At 46.7% G+C, this 26632-nt stretch overlaps 1 protein-coding gene across 1 annotated transcript in view; it reads left to right on the forward strand.

Annotated features, from left to right (window-relative positions):
• The window catches only part of LOC138963715 (dynein axonemal heavy chain 12-like), a 111980-nt gene that overhangs the window by 73592 nt on the left and 11756 nt on the right, over nucleotides 1-26632 (forward strand). Inside the window, exons 27-42 of the mRNA XM_070335563.1 lie at nucleotides 16-108; nucleotides 946-1092; nucleotides 1354-1599; nucleotides 3224-3637; nucleotides 4599-4823; nucleotides 5206-5391; nucleotides 6543-6668; nucleotides 10140-10328; nucleotides 15318-15463; nucleotides 15562-15700; nucleotides 16921-17087; nucleotides 18583-18775; nucleotides 19517-19722; nucleotides 20682-20756; nucleotides 21291-21378; nucleotides 23252-23284. Coding sequence (XP_070191664.1) covers nucleotides 16-108; nucleotides 946-1092; nucleotides 1354-1599; nucleotides 3224-3637; nucleotides 4599-4823; nucleotides 5206-5391; nucleotides 6543-6668; nucleotides 10140-10328; nucleotides 15318-15463; nucleotides 15562-15700; nucleotides 16921-17087; nucleotides 18583-18775; nucleotides 19517-19722; nucleotides 20682-20756; nucleotides 21291-21378; nucleotides 23252-23284 — 2673 coding nt within the window. The remainder of the gene's footprint in view (nucleotides 1-15; nucleotides 109-945; nucleotides 1093-1353; nucleotides 1600-3223; nucleotides 3638-4598; nucleotides 4824-5205; nucleotides 5392-6542; nucleotides 6669-10139; nucleotides 10329-15317; nucleotides 15464-15561; nucleotides 15701-16920; nucleotides 17088-18582; nucleotides 18776-19516; nucleotides 19723-20681; nucleotides 20757-21290; nucleotides 21379-23251; nucleotides 23285-26632) is intronic.

A 26632-nucleotide genomic window follows, 5' to 3' on the forward strand; every position in this document is an offset into this window, starting at 1 on the left:
GTTATTTTCTGTCAGTTCTTCAAAGGCCTGGCGTCAGCGGGAGCGTGGGCGTGTTTTGACGAGTTCAACAGGATCGACCTGGAGGTGCTGTCTGTCGTCGCTCAGCAGGTCAGCTCTGGTTCCTCACTCAATTATGTTTGTTTGCAACGCTTGTATTGGGAGACACCAGTAGTGTGACCTCCCCGCACAATTCTGACCAGTGTTCACATCATTATTGTGTGTGAGCGTTTCACTGATATGTGGTCTTGCTGCTGTTTCTCTTCCTACTGTAAAATTTCTGGAATTTCACTAACACCTGTGATGACACAAGTCTGTCCAAATGAGCCGTGTCAACTGTAATGAATGATCTGAATGATCAATAACAGCATCATATTCAGACCAATAGAAAGTAACTGCATACTGTCTACTGAATGATCTGAATGATCAATAACAGCATCATATTCAGACCAATAGAAACTAACTGTATACTGTCTACTGAATGATCTGAATGATCAATAACAGCATCATATTCAGACCAATAGAAACTAACTGTATACTGTCTACTGAATGATCTGAATGATCAATAACAGCATCATATTCAGACCAATAGAAACTAACTGTATAGTGTCTACTGAATGGCTGGAGGGAATCACCAACATCTGTAACAGTAAGATAGGTAGTGATGAGGTGTGGTGTGTGCAGATCCTGTGTAATGAATGACTAGTGCGCTCACTATTACCTGCAACAGAAAAACCTGTAATAATGAGGTGTGGTGTGTGCAGATCCTGTGTCATGAACATGTTGTACCCTGTGTAGTGAATGACTGGCACGCTCACTAACACACGTAACAGTAAGACCTGCAGTGATAACAACCAGTAGTGATAACCAGTAGTGATAACAACCAGTAGTGATAACAACCAGTAGTGATAACAACCAGTAGTGATGAGGATTGTGATGTGTGTGCAGATCCTGTGCATCATCCGAGCGGTGCAGGGCAAGGTGGACTCCTTCATGTTTGAAGGCACGGAGCTCAACCTCAACCCCAACTGCTACGTCTGCATCACCATGAACCCGGGATACGCCGGACGCTCAGAGCTACCCGACAACCTCAAGGTACTGACAGTTTTATGTTGAGGATGTCAGTGTGCCATTGGTGTGTCTGTGTGATGTATGTGGTGATGTTTCCCGCTCAGAGCTGCCTGACAACCTCAAAGATCCAAGAGTTTTACATTGAGAATAATGTGAATGCGTCAATGATGTGTCTAATGCGGGTGTTGTTCTGTAGGGTAGCCAGGATAGCATTAGACTGTCGTGTTCGCTAACTTCTATCTCTGATCTCCTTGTGTGATGATAATGATGATGATATCATTACAGGTATTGTTCCGTACGGTAGCCATGATGGTGCCAGACTACGCTATGATTGCCGAGATCTCTCTCTACTCGTTCGGCTTCCTAGACGCCCGTAACCTGTCTGTGAAGATCGTCACCACCTACAGACTGTGCTCGGAGCAGCTGTCCTCCCAGTTCCACTACGACTACGGCATGCGGGCCGTCAAGGCTGTGCTGTCTGCTGCCGGCAACCTCAAGCTCAAGTTCCCGGATGAGGCCGAGGATATTCTGGTGAGTACTTCTTGAAAAACACCCCTCGTCCCAGCTCATGTCCTGGTTAAAACTGGGTGAAAAATACCCCTCGTCCCAGCTCATGTCCTGGTTAAAACTGGGTGAAAAATACCCCTCGTCCCAGCTCATGTCCTGGTTAAAACTGGGTGAAAAATACCCCTCGTCCCAGCTCATGTCCTGGTTAAAACTGGGTGAAAAACACCCCTCGTCCCAGCTCATGTCCTGGTTAAAACTGGGTGAAAAATACCCCTCGTCCCAGCTCATGTCCTGGTTAAAACTGGGTGAAAAATACCCCTCGTCCCAGCTCATGTCCAGGTTAAAAATGGGTGAAAAATACCCCTTGTCCCAGCTCATGTCCTGGTTAAAACTTGGTGAAAAACACCCCTCGTCCCAGCTCATGTTCAGGTTAAAACTTGGTGAAAAACACCCCTCGTCCCAGCTCATGTTCAGGTTAAAACTTGGTGAAAAACACCCCTCGTCCCAGCTCATGTTCAGGTTAAAACTTGGTGAAAAACACCCCTCGTCCCAGCTCATGTTCAGGTTAAAACTTGGTGAAAAACACCCCTCGTCCCAGCTCATGTTCAGGTTAAAACTGGGTGAAAAACACCCCTCGTCCCAGCTCATGTTCAGGTTAAAACTTGGTGAAAAACACCCCTCGTCCCAGCTCATGTTCAGGTTAAAACTGGGTGAAAAACACCCCTCGTCCCAGCTCATGTTCAGGTTAAAACTTGGTGAAAAACACCCCTCGTCCCAGCTCATGTTCAGGTTAAAACTGGGTGAAAAATACCCCTCGTCCCAGCTCATGTCCAGGTTAAAACTTGGTGGTTTCTGCGTTCCACTTCAACTCTCTAGCCTACAGTTCTATTCTGCTTTCTGTTTCTGCCATCAGTCTTGTGTTCGTTCTGTGGTTTTCATGGCTGTTTTGCTTGTGATGTTAACCTGCCTAAGTTTCTACCTCAAAAGTATTATTCACTTTACTGTCATACATGTTACCCTTGGTACTCTGCTTTATGATCGTCATTCATATCACCCTGTCCACAGTTGCTGCGTTCCATCATCAGTGTGCTATATTGTTCATATCACCCTGTCCACAGTTGCTGCGTTCCATCATCAGTGTGCTATATTGTTCATATCACCCTGTCCACAGTTGCTGCGTTCCATCATCAGTGTGCTATATTGTTCATATCACCCTGTCCACAGTTGCTGCGTTCCATCATCAGTGTGCTATATTGTTCATATTACCCTGTCCACAGTTGCTGCGTTCCATCATCAGTGTGCTATATTGTTCATATCACCCTGTCCACAGTTGCTGCGTTCCATCATCAGTGTGCTATATTGTTCATATCACCCTGTCCACAGTTGCTGCGTTCCATCATCAGTGTGCTATATTGTTCATATCACCCTGTCCACAGTTGCTGCGTTCCATCATCAGTGTGCTATATTGTTCATATCACCCTGTCCACAGTTACTCCGTTCCATCATCAGTGTGCTATATTGTTCATATCACCCTGTCCACAGTTGCTGCTTTCCATCATCAGTGTGATATATTGTTCATATCACACTGTCCACAGTTGCTGCTTTTCATCATCAGTGTGATATATTGTTCATATCACCCTGTCTACAGTTGCTGCGTTCCATCATCGACGTGAACCTGCCCAAGTTCCTGTCGCACGACATCCCGCTGTTTAACGGCATCATCTCGGACCTGTTCCCGGGGCTGAAGCTGCCCGAGGCGGACTACAAGGTCTTCCTGGACGCCATGATGCGCGTCGCCGCCAAAAACAACCTGCAGTTTGTTGACTTCTTCCGGGAGAAGATCATCCAGACGTACGAGATGATGATTGTGCGCCACGGCTTCATGCTGGTGGGGGAGCCCTTCGGCAGCAAGAGCAAGGTACTGGAGACGCTGCAGGGCGGCATGTCCTTGCTCAGCGAGGAAGGTCACGAGGATTACGAGCGCGTCATGAACCGCATCATCAACCCCAAGGCCATCACCATGGGACAGCTCTTCGGGCAGTTTGATCCCGTCTCTCACGAGGTGGGTCCTCATAGTCGCATGTAAAGTGGCAATAGTTGTGTAGATTGGTGTGCTTTGAGGCCGTCTCTCACGAGGTGGGTCCTCATAGTCGCATGTAAAGTGGCAATAGTTGTGTAGATTGGTGTGCTTTGAGGCCGTCTCTCACGAGGTGGGTCCTCATAGTCGCATGTAAAGTGGAAATAGTTGTGTAGGTTGGTGTGCTTTGAGGCCGTCTCTCACGAGGTGGGTCCTCATAGTCGCATGTAAAGTGGCAATAGTTGTGTAGATTGGTGTGCTTTGAGGCCGTCTCTCACGAGGTGGGTCCTCATAGTCGCATGTAAAGTGGCAATAGTTGTGTAGATTGGTGTGCTTTGAGGCCGTCTCTCACGAGGTGGGTCCTCATAGTCGCATGTCAAGTGGCAATAGTTGTGGAGAGTGGTGTGCTTTGAGGCCGTCTCTCACGAGGTGGGTCCTCATAGTCGCATGTCAAGTGGCAATAGTTGTGTAGAGTGGTGTGCTTTGAGGCCGTCTCTCACGAGGTGGGTCCTCATAGTCGCGTGTAAAGTGGCAATAGTTGTGTAGATTGGTGTGCTTTGAGGCCGTCTCTCACGAGGTGGGTCCTCATAGTCGCATGTAAAGTGGCAATTGTTGTGTAGATTGGTGTGCTTTGAGGCCGGGGAAATGTGTCTCCTGAGATGAGTCCTTACTCATGTGAGGAACAGATTTATTTGATTGCTTTTTTGAGGGACTTTGGGGCGCGGGGAGATTCTTTCGATACGTTGAATCATGACAACAGATAAAACTCTGCGACTTGCCTTGCAGTCAATGCCAAGGATTAGCTTGCAGGCATGACTAGTATTTGCAGCAAGTTGTGTACCTCACAGTGTTTGTCTGCGTCTGTCTGTCTGTCTGTCTGTCTGTCTGTCTGTCTGTCTGTCTGTCTGTTGTGACAACAAAGAAAACTCTCTGCCTGGTGTTTCAGTGGACGGACGGAGTGGTGGCCAACACCTTCAGGGAGTTCGCCTCCACGGACACGCCCGACCGCAAGTGGGTGCTGTTTGACGGGCCCATCGACGCTCTGTGGATCGAGAACATGAACACCGTACTGGACGACAACAAGAAGCTCTGTCTCATGTCAGGGGAGATCATCCAGATGTCCAACGTCATGAGCCTCATCTTTGAGACCATGGACCTCTCGCAGGCCTCTGTGAGTGTTGCATTGTGCTCTGAGTTTGTTGTGTGAACAGGGTCTGAAAGATGCTACAGAGGAACCCCCTTTTAAGACTCCTCCTCACACGAAGATATGGTACCAATACCGATACCAAAGAGAGCGTGCATTCCTATTGTAAAAAGTTATTACGCTTGCTTGCTGAATTTTGTTGTTGTTATTGACTGTGTACTTGTTCTTATCGCTAAGATGGGTTAGTTTACTTGTATTTTCTAATGTCATGATTTGTATGTCGTGTGTGTGTGTGTATGTGTGTGTGTGAGAGGTGTTTATTGGAATAGTAAAGCGCTTGGAGCTGTGAATTGGGACTTGCGCTATGGAAAAGTGATTTATTATTATTGTTATTTGTGTGTGCGGACAGCCGGCGACAGTGAGCCGTTGCGGCATGGTGTACCTGGAGCCGGTCACGCTGGGCTGGCGGCCGCTCGTCAAGTCCTGGCTCCAAGTCTTCCCAGAGGTCTACGGCGAGGACTGCAAGGAACTCACGCATGCCATGTTCGAGTGGCTCGTCGACCCCTGTCTCGACTTTGTCCGCAAAAGCTGCAGGGTGAGTTAGACCTTGGTGATCTCTCTCTGCAGGGTGAGTTAGACCTTGGTGATCTCTCTCTGCAGGGTGAGTTAGACCTTGGTGATCTCTCTCTGCAGGGTGAGTTAGACCTTGGTGATCTCTCTCTGCAGCATGACTGTGTGTCTTTGTGCAGCTAGCAGGCTACAGTGCAGTACAGTGCCAGGTTTACTTTTTGACGGTGAACATGTCTTTGTGTCTGCGTTTCTGATAACAGCAACCAACCAACATTCCCTGAACGGCAAAATAGGTTGATGGGACATGATAAACAAACTTCAGTTTTCGTTTAGTAAAATATTTTTATGACCACGAAAGAAAGTGTATGAAATTCTCCTGATACATAATTTCACAATTCTGCCCTACATACCAACGGGCATACCGGGCAGTAAGTAAGTAATTTCACAACTTGCTTCAGCTACTGATGGTGTCGGTGTGGTCAGGAATGATTTCAGCTGACAAGGCTATTGAGGGCCACTGTTTCGTGAACTTGACTCATCTCTTTGTGCGCTTGTGTTCTGTTGGTCAGTGGTTGTGATTGTATTGACAGTTTAATCATGTGTTGTGTTGGTCAGTGATTGTGATTGTATTGACAGTTTAATCATGTGGTGTGTTGGTCAGTGGTTGTGATTGTATTGACAGTTTAATCATGTGTTGTGTTGGTCAGTGGTTGTGATTGTATTGACAGTTTAATCATGTGTTGTGTTGGTCAGTGGTTGTGATTGTATTGACAGTTTAATCATGTGTTCTGTTGGTCAGTGGTTGTGATTGTATTGACAGTTTAATCATGTGTTGTGTTGGTCAGTGGTTGTGATTGTATTGACAGTTTAATCATGTAGTGTATTGACAGTTTAATCATGTAGTGTATTGACAGTTTAATCATGTGTTGTGTTGGTCAGTGGTTGTGATTGTATTGACAGTTTAATCATGAGCTGTGTTGGTCAGTGATTGTGATTGTATTGACAGTTTAATCTTGTGTTGTGTTGGTCAGTGATTGTGATTGTATTGACAGTTTAATCATGTGGTGTGTTGGTCAGTGGTTGTGATTGTATTGACAGTTTAATGATGAGTTGTATTGACAGTTTAATGATGAGTTGTATTGACAGTTTAATGATGAGCTGTCTGCCTGTCACCAGGAGTACTCTCCAGCAGGCCAGGCTAACCAGGTGAGCTCCATGATGCACCTGGTCGACATGTTGATGCACGAGGCCATCACCAAGGACGACGCCGCAGACAACAAGCATCTTCGCATCTGGCTGACGGTGAGTGGCCGGCCGTCTGACTACCTCTCTGTCTTGTTGGATTTTTGTTGTTAAGAATTGATTGAGAAGCTGACGGGCGGTGTGGCCTAGTGGATAAGACGTCGGCCTCCTAAACGGACGGTCGTGAGTTCAAATCACGGTTGTGGCTGCCTAGTGGGTTGAGAATGGAGATTTTTCCGATCTCCCAGGTCAACTTATGTGCAGACCTGCTAGTGCCTTATCCCCCTTCGTGTGTACTTGCAAACACAAGACCAAGTGAGCACGGAAGAGATCCTGTAATCCATGTTAGAGTTTAGTGGGTTACAGAAGCACAAAAATACCCAGCATGCTTCCCACGAAAGCAGCGTATGGCTGCCTGAATGGCAGGTAAAAAAAACTGTAAAAACTTACTCGTACAAAAACATGAGTGAACGTGGGAGTTTCAGCCCATGAACAAAGAAAATGAAGAAGAATTGAAAATATTAGTAATAGGTAGCCATAAGACTGTGTGGGGCACATACACTAAGAAACTTGGTGTTCATGTATGTCTGGTGTTGAAATTATATTAAATGAATGAACGGCCCCTTTTTGTTTCATTCTTCTAGTTTTGTACTTATTGCAAATTGTCATTTCCTTTTCGTTTTCATTTTTTGTTGACTCTTGTCACTTTCAGTCTATTTTAGTGCGTTCTTGACTGCAATACCTTTTTCTCTTTTCTCTGTGTGTGTACTGTTCCCTGCTTGTGGCTGTCCCCGACTGTTACCCTAATCCTAACCTTTTCTGTGTGTGTACTGTTCCCTGCTTGTGGCTGTCCCCCACTGTTACCCTAACCCTAACCTTTTCTGTGTGTGTACTGTTCCCTGCTTGTGGCTGTCCCCCACTGTTACCCTAACCCTAACCTTTTCTGTGTGTGTACTGTTCCCTGCTTGTGGCTGTCCCCCACTGTTACCCTAACCCTAACCTTTTCTGTGTGTGTACTGTTCCCTGCTTGTGGCTGTCCCCCACTGTTACCCTAACCCTAACCTTTTCTGTGTGTGTACTGTTCCCTGCTGGTGGCTGTCCCCCACTGTTACCCTAACCCTAACCTTTTCTGTGTGTGTACTGTTCCCTGCTTGTGGCTGTCCCCCACTGTTACCCTAACCCTAACCTTTTCTCTGTGTGTGTACTGTTCCCTGCTGGTGGCTGTCCCCCACTGTTACCCTAACCCTAACCTTTTCTCTGTGTGTGTACTGTTCCCTGCTGGTGGCTGTCCCCCACTGTTACCCTAACCCTAACCTTTTCTGTGTGTGTACTGTTCCCTGCTTGTGGCTGTCTCCCACTGTTACCCTAACCCTAACCTTTTCTCTGTGTGTGTACTGTTCCCTGCTGGTGGCTGTCCCCCACTGTTACCCTAACCCTAACCTTTTCTCTGTGTGTGTACTGTTCCCTGCTTGTGGCTGTCCCCCATTGTTACCCTAACCCTAACCTTTTCTGTGTGTGTACTGTTCCCTGCTTGTGGCTGTCCCCCACTGTTACCCTAACCCTAACCTTTTCTCTGTGTGTGTACTGTTCCCTGCTTGTGGCTGTCCCCCATTGTTACCCTAACCCTAACCTTTTCTGTGTGTGTACTGTTCCCTGCTGGTGGCTGTCCCCCACTGTTACCCTAACCCTAACCTTTTCTCTGTGTGTGTACTGTTCCCTGCTTGTGGCTGTCCCCCACTGTTACCCTAACCCTAACCTTTTCTCTGTGTGTGTACTGTTCCCTGCTGGTGGCTGTCCCCCACTGTTACCCTAACCCTAACCTTTTCTCTGTGTGTGTACTGTTCCCTGCTTGTGGCTGTCCCCCACTGTTACCCTAACCCTAACCTTTTCTCTGTGTGTGTACTGTTCCCTGCTGGTGGCTGTCTCCCACTGTTACCCTAACCCTAACCTTTTCTGTGTGTGTGTACTGTTCCCTGCTTGTGGCTGTCCCCCACTGTTACCCTAACCCTAACCTTTTCTGTGTGTGTACTGTTCCCTGCTTGTGGCTGTCCCCCACTGTTACCCTAACCCTAACCTTTTCTGTGTGTGTACTGTTCCCTGCTTGTGGCTGTCCCCCACTGTTACCCTAACCCTAACCTTTTCTGTGTGTGTACTGTTCCCTGCTTGTGGCTGTCCCCCACTGTTACCCTAACCCTAACCTTTTCTGTGTGTGTACTGTTCCCTGCTTGTGGCTGTCCCCCACTGTTACCCTAACCCTAACCTTTTCTGTGTGTGTACTGTTCCCTGCTGGTGGCTGTCCCCCACTGTTACCCTAACCCTAACCTTTTCTGTGTGTGTACTGTTCCCTGCTTGTGGCTGTCCCCCACTGTTACCCTAACCCTAACCTTTTCTCTGTGTGTGTACTGTTCCCTGCTGGTGGCTGTCCCCCACTGTTACCCTAACCCTAACCTTTTCTCTGTGTGTGTACTGTTCCCTGCTGGTGGCTGTCCCCCACTGTTACCCTAACCCTAACCTTTTCTGTGTGTGTACTGTTCCCTGCTGGTGGCTGTCCCCCACTGTTACCCTAACCCTAACCTTTTCTCTGTGTGTGTACTGTTCCCTGCTGGTGGCTGTCCCCCACTGTTACCCTAACCCTAACCTTTTCTCTGTGTGTGTACTGTTCCCTGCTTGTGGCTGTCCCCCATTGTTACCCTAACCCTAACCTTTTCTGTGTGTGTACTGTTCCCTGCTTGTGGCTGTCCCCCACTGTTACCCTAACCCTAACCTTTTCTCTGTGTGTGTACTGTTCCCTGCTTGTGGCTGTCCCCCATTGTTACCCTAACCCTAACCTTTTCTGTGTGTGTACTGTTCCCTGCTGGTGGCTGTCCCCCACTGTTACCCTAACCCTAACCTTTTCTCTGTGTGTGTACTGTTCCCTGCTTGTGGCTGTCCCCCACTGTTACCCTAACCCTAACCTTTTCTCTGTGTGTGTACTGTTCCCTGCTGGTGGCTGTCCCCCACTGTTACCCTAACCCTAACCTTTTCTCTGTGTGTGTACTGTTCCCTGCTTGTGGCTGTCCCCCACTGTTACCCTAACCCTAACCTTTTCTGTGTGTGTGTACTGTTCCCTGCTTGTGGCTGTCCCCCACTGTTACCCTAACCCTAACCTTTTCTCTGTGTGTACTGTTCCCTGCTGGTGGCTGTCCCCCACTGTTACCCTAACCCTAACCTTTTCTGTGTGTGTGTACTGTTCCCTGCTGGTGGCTGTCCCCCACTGTTACCCTAACCCTAACCTTTTCTGTGTGTGTACTGTTCCCTGCTGGTGGCTGTCCCCCACTGTTACCCTAACCCTAACCTTTTCTCTGTGTGTGTACTGTTCCCTGCTGGTGGCTGTCCCCCATTGTTACCCTAACCCTAACCTTTTCTGTGTGTGTACTGTTCCCTGCTGGTGGCTGTCCCCCACTGTTACCCTAACCCTAACCTTTTCTGTGTGTGTACTGTTCCCTGCTGGTGGCTGTCCCCCATTGTTTGACCCTCCATCTGTGTGTGCAGTCGGCCATTATGTTCGCCGTGCCGTGGGCGCTGGCTGGCTGTGTGGACAACGACAGCCGCAAGAAGTTTGATGCCTTCTACCGCGACCTGATGGCTTGCAAGTTTGACGACTCTCCCTTGCCCAAGGAGGTCGGCAAACTGGAGTTGCCTTTTCCTGCTGAAAACACCACCTATGACTTCTACTTTGAGGTGAGTGACGGGTTGAAAGATAGAGGGGTGGGTGGGGGGATTGGAGAATGGGTGTGGGGAAGGAGAGGGGACAAGATGTAACGATAGAACACGGGACGTCCTTTCTTTGAGGTCAGTGGGGGGGGGGGGGGGTTGAAAGATGAAGGGCAGTGGGGGGTTGAAAGATGAAGGTCAGTGGGGGGGTTGAAAGATGAAGGTCAGTGGGGGGTTGAAAGATGAAGGGCAGTGGGGAGTTGAACGATGAAGGGCAGTGGGGGGTTGAAAGATGAAGGTCAGTGGGGGGTTGAAAGATGGAGGGCAGTGGGGGTTGAAAGATGAAGGGCAGTGGGGGGTTGAAAGATGGAGGGCAGTGGGGGGAGGGGGGGGGGTTGAAAGATGAAGGGCAGTGGGGGGGGGGGGGGGTTGAAAGATGAAGGGCAGTGGGGGGTTGAAAGATGGAGGGCAGTGGGGGGTTGAAAGATGGAGGGCAGTGGGGGGGTTGAAAGATGAAGGGCAGTGGGGGGTTGAAAGATGAAGGGCAGTGGGGGGTTGAAAGATGGAGGGCAGTGGGGGGGGGGGGGGGGGGTGAAAGATGAAGGGCAGTGGGGGGGGGGTTGAAAGATGAAGGGCAGTGGGGGGGTTGAAAGATGGAGGGCAGTGGGGGGGTTGAAAGATGAAGGGCAGTGGGGGGGTTGAAAGATGAAGGGCAGTGGGGGGGTTGAAAGATGAAGGGCAGTGGGGGGTTGAAAGATGGAGGGCAGTGGGGGGTTGAAAGATGAAGGGCAGTGGGGGGTTGAAAGATGAAGGTCAGTGGGGGGTTGAAAGATGAAGGTCAGTGGGGGGTTGAAAGATGAAGGGCAGTGGACAATGGGTGTGGGGAAGGAGAGGGGACAAGATGTATCGATAGAACACGGGATGTCCCTTCTTAGAGTCATGAGTCATCAAAGGCTGACTAAAACTCGTATTTAGGCATCTGGCAGAGACCACAAAAGAGTGTGTGTTTGTCGGCATTCAATCGTGGAAAGTAAAAGGAATTCTAACTGAAATGGATAGGGCAAAATCTGTGTGTGGTGTTATGATATTTACTGTAGCTCTTGGCGATTTGAGATTTGTACTGTCAGTATTAGTGTGTGAAATGCACGCTCCTCTCAGGGCAAAACGTAGGGCGGAAATCAAAACAAAGCAAGGGAAGAAGGAGCGCAGAGAAATTTAAGTCTCGGAACAACACCCCAACACAGCCGTTTCAAATTTGAACAATTGAGCGTTCAAACGCTTATTTTTTTGAAGGTATTATTGGTATGTGGTGATATAATTACAACCCCCAACCAAATGGTATATCTCTTGGGGCAATTGGAAACAGTTTTTGGTCCACTATATCCCTTTAAGACTATCTCTTTGCCTATCTTTACCATATCTCTCGCCTCTCTCAGCAGCAAGAGGCTGGAGGCATTGCAAAGGCTGGGCCTTGGGTGTGGGAGGGAGGTGTTGCTGGTGTTGTTGTCAGTCTGGCACATGTTGGTTGATAAAGACACTGTTGTGTGATGTGGGAGGGAGGTGTTGCTGGTGTTGTTGTCAGTCTGGTGGCACATGTTGGTTGATAAAGACACTGTTGTGTGATGTGGGAGGGAGGTGTTGCTGGTGTTGTTGTCAGTCTGGTGGCACATGTTGGTTGATAAAGACACTGTTGTGTGATGTGGGAGGGAGGTGTTGCTGGTGTTGTTGTCAGTCTGGTGGCACATGTTGGTTGATAAAGACACTGTTGTGTGATGTGGGAGGGAGGTGTTGCTGGTGTTGTTGTCAGTCTGGTGGCACATGTTGGTTGATAAAGACACTGTTGTGTGATGTGGGAGGGAGGTGTTGCTGGTGTTGTTGTCAGTCTGGTGGCACATGTTGGTTGACAAAGACACTGTTGTGTGATGTGGGAGGGAGGTGTTGCTGGTGTTGTTGTCAGTCTGGTGGCACATGTTGGTTGATAAAGACACTGTTGTGTGATGTGGGAGGGAGGTGTTGCTGGTGTTGTTGTCGGTCTGGTGGCACATGTTGGTTGATAAAGACCCTGTTGTGTGATGTGGGAGGGAGGTGTTGCTGGTGTTGTTGTCAGTCTGGTGGCACATGTTGGTTGATAAAGACACTGTTGTGTGATGTGGGAGGGAGGTGTTGCTGGTGTTGTTGTCGGTCTGGTGGCACATGTTGGTTGATAAAGACACTGTTGTGTGATGTGGGAGGGAGGTGTTGCTGGTGTTGTTGTCAGTCTGGTGGCACATGTTGGTTGATAAAGACACTGTTGTGTGATGTGGGAGGGAGGTGTTGCTGGTGTTGTTGTCAGTCTGGTGGCACATGTTGGTTGATAAAGACACTGTTGTGTGATGTGGGAGGGAGGTGTTGCTGGTGTTGTTGTCAGTCTGGTGGCACATGTTGGTTGATAAAGACACTGTTGTGTGATGTGGGAGGGAGGTGTTGCTGGTGGTGTTGTCAGTCTGGTGGCACATGTTGGTTGATAAAGACACTGTTGTGTGATGTGGGAGGGAGGTGTTGCTGGTGTTGTTGTCAGTCCGGTTTCACATGTTGGTTGACAAAGACACTGTTGTGTGATGTGGGAGGGAGGTGTTGCTGGTGTTGTTGTCAGTCCGGTTTCACATGTTGGTTGACAAAGACACTGTTGTGTGATGTGGGAGGGAGGTGTTGCTGGTGTTGTTGTCAGTCTGGCACATGTTGGTTGATAAAGACACTGTTGTGTGATGTGGGAGGGAGGTGTTGCTGGTGTTGTTGTCAGTCTGGTGGCACATGTTGGTTGACAAAGACACTGTTGTGTGATGTGGGAGGGAGGTGTTGCTGGTGTTGTTGTCAGTCTGGTGGCACATGTTGGTTGATAAAGACACTGTTGTGTGATGTGGGAGGGAGGTGTTGCTGGTGTTGTTGTCAGTCTGGTGGCACATGTTGGTTGATAAAGACACTGTTGTGTGATGTGGGAGGGAGGTGTTGCTGGTGTTGTTGTCAGTCTGGTGGCACATGTTGGTTGACAAAGACACTGTTGTGTGATGTGGGAGGGAGGTGTTGCTGGTGTTGTTGTCAGTCTGGTGGCACATGTTGGTTGATAAAGACACTGTTGTGTGATGTGGGAGGGAGGTGTTGCTGGTGTTGTTGTCAGTCTGGTGGCACATGTTGGTTGATAAAGACACTGTTGTGTGATGTGGGAGGGAGGTGTTGCTGGTGTTGTTGTCAGTCTGGTGGCACATGTTGGTTGACAAAGACACTGTTGTGTGATGTGGGAGGGAGGTGTTGCTGGTGTTGTTGTCAGTCTGGTGGCACATGTTGGTTGACAAAGACACTGTTGTGTGATGTGGGAGGGAGGTGTTGCTGGTGTTGTTGTCAGTCTGGTGGCACATGTTGGTTGATAAAGACACTGTTGTGTGATGTGGGAGGGAGGTGTTGCTGGTGTTGTTGTCAGTCTGGTGGCACATGTTGGTTGATAAAGACACTGTTGTGTGATGTGGGAGGGAGGTGTTGCTGGTGTTGTTGTCAGTCTGGTGGCACATGTTGGTTGACAAAGACACTGTTGTGTGATGTGGGAGGGAGGTGTTGCTGGTGTTGTTGTCAGTCTGGTGGCACATGTTGGTTGATAAAGACACTGTTGTGTGATGTGGGAGGGAGGTGTTGCTGGTGTTGTTGTCAGTCTGGTGGCACATGTTGGTTGATAAAGACACTGTTGTGTGATGTGGGAGGGAGGTGTTGCTGGTGTTGTTGTCAGTCTGGTGGCACATGTTGGTTGACAAAGACACTGTTGTGTGATGTGGGAGGGAGGTGTTGCTGGTGTTGTTGTCAGTCTGGTGGCACATGTTGGTTGACAAAGACACTGTTGTGTGATGTGGGAGGGAGGTGTTGCTGGTGTTGTTGTCAGTCTGGTGGCACATGTTGGTTGATAAAGACACTGTTGTGTGATGTGGGAGGGAGGTGTTGCTGGTGTTGTTGTCAGTCTGGCACATGTTGGTTGATAAAGACACTGTTGTGTGATGTGGGAGGGAGGTGTTGCTGGTGTTGTTGTCAGTCTGGTGGCACATGTTGGTTGACAAAGACACTGTTGTGTGATGTGGGAGGGAGGTGTTGCTGGTGTTGTTGTCAGTCTGGTGGCACATGTTGGTTGATAAAGACACTGTTGTGTGATGTGGGAGGGAGGTGTTGCTGGTGTTGTTGTCAGTCTGGTGGCACATGTTGGTTGATAAAGACACTGTTGTGTGATGTGGGAGGGAGGTGTTGCTGGTGTTGTTGTCAGTCTGGTGGCACATGTTGGTTGACAAAGACACTGTTGTGTGATGTGGGAGGGAGGTGTTGCTGGTGTTGTTGTCAGTCTGGTGGCACATGTTGGTTGACAAAGACACTGTTGTGTGATGTGGGAGGGAGGTGTTGCTGGTGTTGTTGTCAGTCTGGTGGCACATGTTGGTTGATAAAGACACTGTTGTGTGATGTGGGAGGGAGGTGTTGCTGGTGTTGTTGTCAGTCTGACACATGTTGGTTGATAAAGACACTGTTGTGTGATGTGGGAGGGAGGTGTTGCTGGTGTTGTTGTCAGTCTGGTGGCACATGTTGGTTGACAAAGACACTGTTGTGTGATGTGGGAGGGAGGTGTTGCTGGTGTTGTTGTCGGTCTGGCACATGTTGGTTGACAAAGACACTGTTGTGTGATGTGGGAGGGAGGTGTTGCTGGTGTTGTTGTCAGTCTGGTGGCACATGTTGGTTGATAAAGACACTGTTGTGTGATGTGGGAGGGAGGTGTTGCTGGTGTTGTTGTCAGTCTGGCACATGTTGGTTGATAAAGACACTGTTGTGTGATGTGGGAGGGAGGTGTTGCTGGTGTTGTTGTCAGTCTGGTGGCACATGTTGGTTGACAAAGACACTGTTGTGTGATGTGGGAGGGAGGTGTTGCTGGTGTTGTTGTCAGTCTGGCACATGTTGGTTGATAAAGACACTGTTGTGTGGCTCTCACTTTACTGTATCTCTGGGCTCTGTCAACAGCAAAAGGCCCGCGGGGGCTGGAAACACTGGAACGACCTTGTGCGAGGGACGGAGGTCAAGTCGAAGAAGATCCGTGAGATGCTGGTACCCACCATGGACACCGCCCGATACACCTTCCTCATGGACCTGTGTATCACACACTCCAGGTATGTGTCTCTCTCGAACTCGAACTCGCTTTATGAATATTATGCATTATTATTCACAACAGCCACTACCACTGATGCTGTATTCACTGTGTCAACAGACCCATCCTGTTGGTGGGCCCCACCGGCACGGGCAAGAGTGTGTACGTGCAGGACAAGATGATGAACGGACTGTCCAAGGATCGCTTCCTGCCAACCTTCGTCAACTTCTCCGCACAGACCAGCGCCAACCTCACTCAGGTAAGGGACGCTCGCATCTTGAACAATGTCTTATTGAACGCTAATTGAACTCTTATTGAACACATCTTGAACGCTTATTGAACACTTATTGAACACTTATTGAACACTTATTGAACACTTATTGAACACTTCTTAAACTCTTCTTGAACACTTATTGAACACTTATTGAACACTTATTGAACACTTATTGAACGCTTATTGAACACTTATTGAACACTTATTGAAAGCTTATTGAAAGCTAATTGAACTCTTATTGAACACTTATTGAACACTTATTGAACGCTTATTGAAAGCTTATTGAAAGCTAATTGAACTCTTATTGAACACTTATTGAACACATCTTGAACACTTATTGAACACTTATTGAACACTTATTGAACGCTTATTGAACTCATATTGAACACTTATTGAACACACCTTGAACACTTATTGAACATTTCTTGAACACTTATTGAACACTTATTGAACACTTATTGAACGCTTATTGAACACTTATTGAAAGCTAATTGGATGCTTATTGAACACTTATTAAATGCTTATTGAACACTTTTTGAACATTTTTTGAACACTTTTTGAACACTTTTTGAATGCTTATTGAACACACCTTGAACGCTTATTGAACACTTATTGAACACTTATTGAACGCTTATTGAACACACCTTGAACGTTTATTGAACACTTATTGAACACTTATTGAACACTTATTGAACGCTTATTGAACACACCTTGAACGTTTATTGAACGCTTATTGAACACTTTTGAACACTTTTTAAACACTTATTGAACGCTTATTGAACACACCTTGAACACTTATTAAACACTTTTTGAATGCTGATTGAACACACCTTGAACACACCTTGAAGGCTTATTGAACTCTTATTCAACACTTATTGAACGCTTATTGAACTCTTATTGAACTCTTATTGAACGCTTATTGAACACTTATTGAACGCTTATTGAACATTTATTGAACGCTTATTGAACGCTTATTGAACACGTATTGAACGCTTATTGAACACTTATTGAACCCTTATTGAACAGTTATTGAACGCTTATTGAACACTTATTGAACACTTATTGAACACACCTTGAACGTCTATTGAACACATGTGTCCCTGACTGTGGATCTATCAGAGAACAAGAAACACTGCTTAGCAATGCGGCAATCACAAGACAAACACGCCTACACCGGCTGTCTGACAATCACGCTCTGTGTGCAGAACATCATCATGTCCAAGCTAGACAAGCGCCGGAAGGGGGTGTACGGCCCCCAGGTGGGCAAGAAGGCCATCATCTTTGTGGACGACCTCAACATGCCGGCCAAGGAGATCTACGGTGCCCAACCTCCCGTGGAGCTCCTCAGGCAGTTCATGGACCACGGAAACTGGTAGGTGGAGGTCGGGGTCAGTCTGACGGCTGGGATGGCAGTGGACAGATGGCTAATATCAGCTGGAGAGAGAGAGAGATAGAGTGTGTGAGAGTGAGAAAGAGAGAGATGGGAGAGAGATTGTAGAGAGAGATGAAAGAGAGATGTGAAGTGGGATGGCTACTATGAGCTGGAGAGAGAGAAGGGGAAAGGGAGAGAGTGGGAGACAGAGAGAGTGGGAGACAGAGAGCGATGAGAGAGTGGGAGACAGAGAGCGATGAGAGAGTGGGAGACAGAGAGCGATGAGAGAGTGGGAGACAGAGAGCAATGAGAGAGTGGGAGACAGAGAGAGATGAGAGAGTGGGAGACAGAGAGCGATGAGAGAGTGGGAGACAGAGAGCAATGAGAGAGTGGGAGACAGAGAGCAATGAGAGAGTGGGAGACAGAGAGCAATGAGAGAGTGGGAGACAGAGAGAGATGAGAGAGTGGGAGACAGAGAGCGATGAGAGAGTGGGAGACAGAGAGCAATGAGAGAGTGGGAGACAGAGAGCGATGAGAGAGTGGGAGACAGAGAGAGATGAGAGAGTGGGAGACATAGAGCAATGAGAGAGTGGGAGACAGAGAGCCATAAGAGAGTGGGAGACAGAGAGCGATGAGAGAGTGGGAGACAGAGAGCGATGAGAGAGTGGGAGACAGAGAGTGATGAGAGAGTGGGAGACAGAGAGCGATGAGAGAGTGGGAGACAGAGAGCAATGAGAGAGTGGGAGACAGAGAGCAATAAGAGAGTGGGAGACAGAGAGCGATGAGAGAGTGGGAGACAGAGAGCGATGAGAGAGTGGGAGACAGAGAGTGATGAGAGAGTGGGAGACAGAGAGCGATGAGAGAGTGGGAGACAGAGAGCGATGAGAGAGTGGGAGACAGAGAGTGATGAGAGAGTGGGAGACAGAGAGCGATGAGAGAGTGGGAGACAGAGAGCGATGAGAGAGTGGGAGACAGAGAGCAATAAGAGAGTGGGAGACAGAGAGCGATGAGAGAGTGGGAGACAGAGAGAGATAAGAGAGTGGGAGACAGAGAGCAATAAGAGAGTGGGAGACAGAGAGCGATGAGAGAGTGGGAGACAGAGAGAGATAAGAGAGTGGGAGACAGAGAGAGATAAGAGAGTGGGAGACAGAGAGAGATAAGAGAGTGGGAGACAGAGAGCGATGAGAGAGTGGGAGACAGAGAGCGATGAGAGAGTGGGAGACAGAGAGCGATGAGAGAGTGGGAGACAGATATAAGAGTGGGAGAAAGATGAGAGAAAGACAGATGGATGGGAGAGTGGAGAGATGGCTACTAAAGGCTGAAGACAGAGGGGTGAGATGGGAGAGAGAGAGAGAAAGAGTGGGGGAAATGGCTAGTTTGAGCTGAACGGGTATAGAAGGGGGTCAGAGAGAACAAAACTAGACATAGGAGAGACTGACAGACGGACAGAGAGGGAACCTGGCCAACTAACACATCGGTGTATGTGTACCGCCAGGTACGACCTGAAGGACACCAGCAAGATCACGCTGCAGGACATCCAGTTCATCGCGGCCATGGGTCCCCCTGGTGGTGGTCGCAACACGGTCACCCCGCGCTTCCTGCGTCACTTCAACGTGGTGTCCATGAACGAGTTCAACGAGGAAACCATGACCAAGATCTTCTCCACCCTCATCTCCACCTACCTCAGGGTCAGTGCGCTCACAGGGAAAGGGGGAGAGAATTACAGTGCACTCACAGGGAAAGGGGGAGAGAATTACAGTGCGCTCACATGGAAAGGGGGAGAGAATTACAGTGCACTCACAGGGAAGGGGGAGAGAATTACAGTGCGCTCACAGGGAAGGGGGAGAGAATTACAGTGCACTCACAGGGAAGGGGGAGAGAATTACAGTGCACTCACAGGGAAAGGGGGAGAGAATTACAGTGCGCTCACAGGGAAAGGGGGAGAGAATTACAGTGCACTCACAGGGAAAGGGGGAGAGAATTACAGTGCGCTCACATGGAAAGGGGGAGAGAATTACAGTGCACTCACAGGGAAAGGGGGAGAGAATTACAGTGCGCTCACAGGGAAAGGGGAGAGAATTACAGTGTGCGATGACGCGGACTATTTCAACACCGAGCATCACGCCACAACAGATCATCGTTCTTGCTTTATCTCGCTTTTGCATTTTCTTTGTCTCGGTTTGAAAAAATGCTAATGATTCATGCTGCCCGTTTTTTGCACAAAACATTTTAATGTAAAGTAGTACCTGCGACGTTTTTACAGAGGAGGCGTTCTGTGGATAGGCGCTTTGATCTCATCTCTCCTGTTTTGACCGCTGGACTCTGAAAAAGTTTGTTCTCTGTGTACATGTCTGATGTAACACTTTGATCTCCTTATCACTCCTGCATTAAAAGGTGGACTGTGACAAAGCGTTGTGTTGTGTTTTCAGAGCCAGGAGTTCTCTGCAGACTTTTTCTCGATGGGGACGCAGGTGGTTGCGGCCACACTGGACATGTACAAAGCGGCCATGCAGAACCTGCTGCCCACGCCCGCCAAGTCCCACTACGTCTTCAACCTGAGAGACTTCTCCAGGGTCATCCTCGGCGTCTGCCTCATCAAGAAGGAACAGGTCGACAACAAGAAGGTCTTCGTCAGGTGAGAGGGGGGGGGGGGGGGTAGTGCGGTGGGGTGGGGGGCTTGGGGAGGGAGAGAAAGGGGGGTGGGGGGCTTGAGGGGAGGGAAAGGGGGGTGGGGACTTGGGGAGGGAGAGAATGTAATGGGGGTGGGGGGCTTGGGGAGAGAAAGGGGAGTGGGGTGGGGGCTTGAGGGGAGGGAAAGGGGGGTGGGGGGCTTTTGTGGGTGGTGGGCCTGTCTTTGTGTACAAAATGAAAATTAAATGAGAGTGAAATCTGGGCTGGATTGCTATGTGTGCGTTTGTGTGTGTGTCTGGCTTCCTGCCTGTCTGTCTGTCTATCTGTATTGTGTGTGTGTATGTTTCTGTGTGTGTGCATGTGTGTCTGTTTATCTTTCTGTCTGCCTGCATGTGTGCACGCGTGTCTGTCTGTCTGTGTGTGTATGTTTCTGTGTGTGTGTATGTTTCTGTGTGTGTGTATGAGTGTCTGTTTATCTTTCTGTCTGTCTGTGTGTGTGTGTATGTTTCTGTGTGTATGCATGCTAGGGGTGATGATCATCACAGGAAAGTCAAGAATTGCGATGGTTTACCGACTCTTTTCTGTCTGTGTGTGTTGTTTGCATTACACAGTTAATGATGATGAACCTTGAGCTGTAACATTGAGAGATCTGAGACAACTTTGAGATGGATGTAGCAGGCTCTTTATTGTCTACATTCCATCACTAATTCATGGCTTGCATAGCTTCATGCACACACTTTGTTGTTGCCAGTAGATTAGTTAGAGACTGATGAGAACAATGAACGTAAAGGCGGTTCCTATTGAGCTCAGTTGACTTCACCAAGACTTTGCTTAAGTCTTTTTACTGAAAATACAGGGCTAAAGCTTTGTGTATCCAGCTTCGAGAAGCAAACTTCTTAGTTGAGTTCGTTCAATTGATTTGAGGTATTATATGATGTATTGGATTGTTTGTGTGTGTTTCAGGCTGTGGGTGCACGAAGTGATGCGAGTGTTCTACGACCGTCTGACCGATGATTTGGACAGAGAGTGGCTCTTCAAGTAAGTGGCTGCCGGCTTTCTCTGCTTGTCTCCACCTTGCCTTCTGCTGTCTCATAGTGCATGTGTATTTTAAAAGACTAGCTCTCCTGATTTGATCAAAATGGATTCCAAATATGAATTGATAAGAATGGATTCCAAATATGAATTGATAAGAATGGATTCCAAATATAATGAATTGATAAGAATGGATTCCAAATATAATGATATGATAAGAATGGATTCCAAATATGAATTTTCTGCAAGCTCATACAAAGTCCTTTAATGATTTTGCATATAATGCATTTTTATTGAACACCCACACAGAAATGCTTATATTCTTCGTTGGTCTAGTACAATGAATTGATTGTGCAAAACAATCTGGAAAAAGGCCATTGATACTGAGGCTTCTCTGTTATTACAGTATGTCTTGAAGATCTCTATGAAATGATGACTCTTGAAGAAAATACAAATGTATAAAGAGCCTACCTGTGTTACGGTTAAGTTGTGTTTTGAATTTGTTATTTCTTTGATAAAACTGTGTTTGTGTTTGCTCAGGACGGTGTCTGAACTGACGCGCGAACACTTCAAGGATAGCTTTGACGCCATCTTTGAGCACCTGGCCAACGGGGGCGAGGGAGGAAAGGTAAGGGGGATAATCTCGTTGACTTGCCATGAAGATAGCATTTATTTCATGATTAATGTAATGTGGCTGTTATGTTTGTTTTTGTTTTTGAGTGATTTTCTTAACCCCTTCACTGCCCAGCTCATACTAGGTACGTGGTCATTTTCGGTTTGTCATACGCCCATAAACGTACTAAGTATGTGGCATTTACATCAGCGAAATAAATGGAAGGTAATATTGAAAACTGGTCCAACTACTTGTAGGGTTACTAAGCACAGTTCTTTCCCTTTGTCCGTTCGGATAAAACTTTCTAAGAAGTGTCAAACCAGTCTTTAGTATTCAAAATGGCGGCCGAAAGTCGGACCTCAACTCGTAGACCTGTTTTCAAGCGATACAGTGTTCTGGAAGCTCTACAAGAAGTGATTTATGGATTACCACACAGAAGAACACTTTTATGGGCTGTAATGTGAGTACCTGATGTTTGACACCAGTTTTAGCAGTGTTTTGTGTTGTTTTACATGCCGCATTATGTGTGTAAGTCCGGAAACTGTCATTTTTGACTCACATGCGAAGCAAAAGTGAGTCTATGTACTCACCCGAGTCGTCCGTCCGTCCGTCCGGAAAACATTAACGTTGGATATTTCTTGGACACTATTCAGTCTATCAGTACCAAATTTGGCAAGATGGTGTATGATGACAAGGCCCCAAAAAACATACATAACATCTTGACCTTGCTTCAAGGTCAAGGTCGCAGGGGCCATAAATGTTGTCTAAAAAACAGCTATTTTTCACATTTTTCCCATTTTCTCTGAAGTTTTTGAGATTGAATACCTCACCTATATATGATATATAGAGCAAAGTAAGCCCCATCTTTTGATACCAGTTTGGTTTACCTTGCTTCAAGGTCAAGGTCACAGGAGCTCTTCAAAGTTGGATTGTATACATATTTTGAAGTGACCTTGACCCTGAACTATGGAAGATAACTGTTTCAAACTTAAAAATTATGTGGGGCACATGTTATGCTTTCATCATGAGACACATTTGGTCACATATGGTCAAGGTCACTTTGACCCTTATGAAATGTGACCAAAATAAGGTAGTGAACCACTAAAAGTGACCATATCTCATGGTAGAAAGAGCCAATAAGCACCATTGTACTTCCTATGTCTTGAATTAACAGCTTTGTGTTGCATGACCTTGGATGAGCACATGTATTTTGGTAGGAAAAATGTGTAAAGCAGTTCTTAGTGTATGATGTCATTGCTAGGTTTAGTTATTTGACCTTGACCCTGAAGGTCAAGGTCATGTAAAGGTCAAGGTCAAGCATGTGAGTCGTATGGGCTTTGCCCTTCTTGTTTTGTCAAAAATGGTCATTATATCAATTTTTACTATAACAATCACAAACAAAGTCCAATGATCATGTTATCACATAATAGCCAAAGATCTAAGAGATATCTCTATAAATGATCGAGCAGTGAACAGATTAGTGAACCTACCGAAGAAAGCAAATTTTGCCCTGGCGCACAGCAATACCAAAATGCTGTTATACTGCGGCAGTGAAGGGGTTAAAAGCAGTTTTTGGGTAATAAGTGTTTCCTTTGTTCTGTCACTTACATCATTCAGTTGTTTGTTTGTTGACTTTTGTTGATTTTTGTTTTACTGATTTTATTTTACTGATTTTATTTGTCCTATTATTTGTCCTATTATTTGTCCTATTATTTGTCCTATTATGTGTCCTATTATTTGTCCTATTATTTGTTGACAGTGTGGGGAGAAGAAGGGGGTGGAGAGGCAGAAAGGACTCATTTTTAAGAAAGAATGACATAAAATCTTTGTAGTAGATATGGTCTCTGTTTACAAGCTAGAGCTTGAAATCAATGTTTTGTGTGATCAGGACTTGTCCTACACAGAACGCAAAAACCTAAAGGTACAATTTAAACTTTTTTTTTTTAAATTTTCTTCTTTTCTTAATGCTTCTGATTTCCAGAGTAGACTTCAGATGAAAGCGTATTCAGCTGCAGATCTGCATACATATTTATAACTATATTCTTGGACTCTGCGCCCTTTGCTTATTTTTCATATTGAATTTCAATTTGCAAGAACACTTTGAGAACAGCGAACGAGAAGAACTTACCTTTCAGATTAATGAAGATGGGCTCTTGTCGTAGTAAAGAAGTGTAGAAACAAGTTAACCTGCCGTGCATGTAGTAAAGAGCTGTAGAAACAAGTTAACCTGCAGTGCATGTAGTAAAGAACTGTAGAAACAAGTTAACCTGCAGTGCATGTAGTAAAGAGCTGTAGAAACAAGTTAACCTGCAGTGCATGTAGTAAAGAGCTGTAGAAACAAGTTAACCTGCACTGCATGTAGTAAAGAGCTGTAGAAACAAGTTAACCTGCAGTGCATGTAGTAAAGAACTGTAGAAACAAGTTAACCTGCAGTGCATGTAGTAAAGAACTGTAGAAACAAGTTAACCTGCAGTGCATGTGCATGTAGTATAGAATTGTAGTGATTAAAATGTAGACCAGTTCTGTATTTGGCGCTAAATTTTTTATTCACGGAGCCATTGCAACTCTGTTTTCTTGTGTTCCACAAATTTTATCTTGCTTCGGAATGTAGAACGAGCTTTTAGCTCAGACACTGCATTGACGTGTGGATGGGAAAGCAGACAACGCCTGTTGTTATTGTTTGTAACACCTGTTTGTTGTTGTTTGTAACACCTGTTTGTTGTTTGTAACACCTGTTTGTTGTTGTTTGTAACACCTGTTTGTTGTTGTTTACATGTTTGTAACACCTGTTTGTTGTTGTTTGTAACACCTGTTTGTTGTTGTTTGTAACACCTGTTTGTTGTTGTTTGTAACACCTGTTTGTTGTTGTTTGTAACACCTGTTTGTTGTTGTTTACATGTTTGTAACACCTGTTGTTGTTTGTAACACCTGTTTGTTGTTGTTTGTAACACCTGTTTGTTGTTGTTTACATGTTTGTAACACCTGTTTGTTGTTGTTTGTAACACCTGTTTGTTGTTGTTTGTAACACCTGTTTGTTGTTGTTTGTAACACCTGTTTGTTGTTGTTTGTAACACCTGTTTGTTGTTGTTTATAACACCTGTTTGTTGTTGTTTGTAACACCTGTTTGTTGTTGTTTACATGTTTGTAACACCTGTTTGTTGTTGTTTACATGTTTGTAACACCTGTTTGTTGTTGTTAAAGACCGGTAGACAGACAAACTCTTTCAGAACACACATTAAAATTGTATCTATGTCTGTTATTTGTGCGCCGATTGCTGTTCTTCACATGCAACAGCATGCATAGTTGTTACAGTACTAGTAGACATGTCACAATCACCAGAAGACTTGATGTAAAGACACTTTTTTGTGTACCTCCTCTTTTCTTTCACTTTAGCTGGACAGGTTTTTACTGTGCCTTTCATCTAGGAGTCAGGGAACAGTTGACAGGGGGGGGGGGGGGGGTGGCGAGAGCAGGGTGTCAGTTGGTCAGCCAGTCTGTCCGTCTGGTTGGGTGGCTGGATGTATTGACCTAGCTTGAGTCGGAAAGGGAAGGAAACTTGGGGAAGGATGGGTCTGTCTGTTTAGCTGTCTGTCCGTCTGGTTGGGTGGCTGGATGTATTGACCTAGCTTGAGTCGGAAAGGGAAGGAAACTTGGGGAAGGATGGGTCTGTCTGTTTAGCTGTCTGTCCGTCTGCAACTGTGTATTGATTTGTTTGTATGTCCATCTGCCTGCTGGTCTTTTACGGAGAAGATGATATTGACAAAACTTACATCAGAGAGACAGGATGAGAGTTCGCCTGTCTGTCTGTGAGTCCGTCTGTCTGTTTCTGTATGCATGTATGCAGGTGTATGCTTTTATAGGATTGCCTTTCAGAACAAATGCATGGGGCTGCTTGCATGTGCATGATGATAATAGCACTGTCCTTCAATGGCATGTTTTCTGGATCTTCTCCATAGCAGCTGGTGTTAGCGCTTCCCTCTGTGGAGCCTATCACTGCTGTTCTTTCCGTCTCTTCAGCCTCACATGTTTGGAATGAGGCCGAGCTATGTCAATGAGTTTGTTTGAAAGAGCGTTTTCATGTGGGATGCATTTAATGAATATTTAAGTCAATACTTCACTGCCTGGGAAGCTTTTGATCCAACTAGTTGCACTTTAAATTCAAACACTGCTGCTTGTAATTGTTGATGATGGCCTGAAATGTGCATGAGGATGTTGCGTATGATGTTCAGCACGGGGCTTACAGTTACTCAGTGTGCTGTGATGTTCAGCACGGGGCTTACAGTCACTCAGTGTGCTATGATGTTCAGCACGGGGCTTACAGTCACTCAGTGTGCTGTGATGTTCAGCACGGGGCTTACAGTCACTCAGTGTGCTATGATGTTCAGCACGGGGCTTACACTCACTCAGTGTGCTATGATGTTCAGCACGGGGCTTACACTCACTCAGTGTGCTATGATGTTCAGCACGGGGCTTACACTCACTCAGTGTGCTATGATGTTCAGCACGGGGCTTACAGTCACTCAGTGTGCTATGATGTTCAGCAGGGGGCTTACACTCACTCAGTGTGCTGTGATGTTCAGCACGGGGCTTACACTCACTCAGTGTGCTATGATGTTCAGCACGGGGCTTACAGTCACTCAGTGTGCTAGGATGTTCAGCACGGGGCTTACAGTCACTCAGTGTGCTGTGATGTTCAGCACGGGGCTTACAGTCACTCAGTGTGCTATGATGTTCAGCACGGGGCTTACAGTCACTCAGTGTGCTGTGAAATACAGTGCTTCTTGTAATGTAATGCTCCGGTGATGAGAGGACAGCTCCCGGGGGAGGAAACACAATGTTGTCTCGCTGTGCATAGCTCGACAAAAGTATTCCTGTCGTGTAAGGAAATGTGCATTGTTTGGAAACCTTTGGTTCCAATGGTGTCCTTGCAACACATGTACAGCGAGCACCCCCCCCCCCACACACACACACCCCACACACACACACACCCACACACACACACACACACACCCACACACACACACACACGTGCAGTGCCGGTAGGGGTAAAACTGTAACGTTGTACGATAGCTGTTGTTGTTGTGTGGTACAGTGCCGGTAGGGGTAAAACTGTAACGTTGTACGATAGCTGTTGTTGTTGTGTGGTGCAGTGCCGGTAGGGGTAAAACTGTAACGTTGTACTATAGCTGTTGTTGTTGTTGTGTGGTACAGTGCCGGTAGTTGTAAAACTGTAACGTTGTACTATAGCTGTTGTTGTTGTTGTGTGGTG

This window comes from Littorina saxatilis, linkage group LG4 (assembly GCF_037325665.1).
Source record: "Littorina saxatilis isolate snail1 linkage group LG4, US_GU_Lsax_2.0, whole genome shotgun sequence".
In the NCBI taxonomy this organism is placed as follows: domain Eukaryota; kingdom Metazoa; phylum Mollusca; class Gastropoda; order Littorinimorpha; family Littorinidae; genus Littorina; species Littorina saxatilis.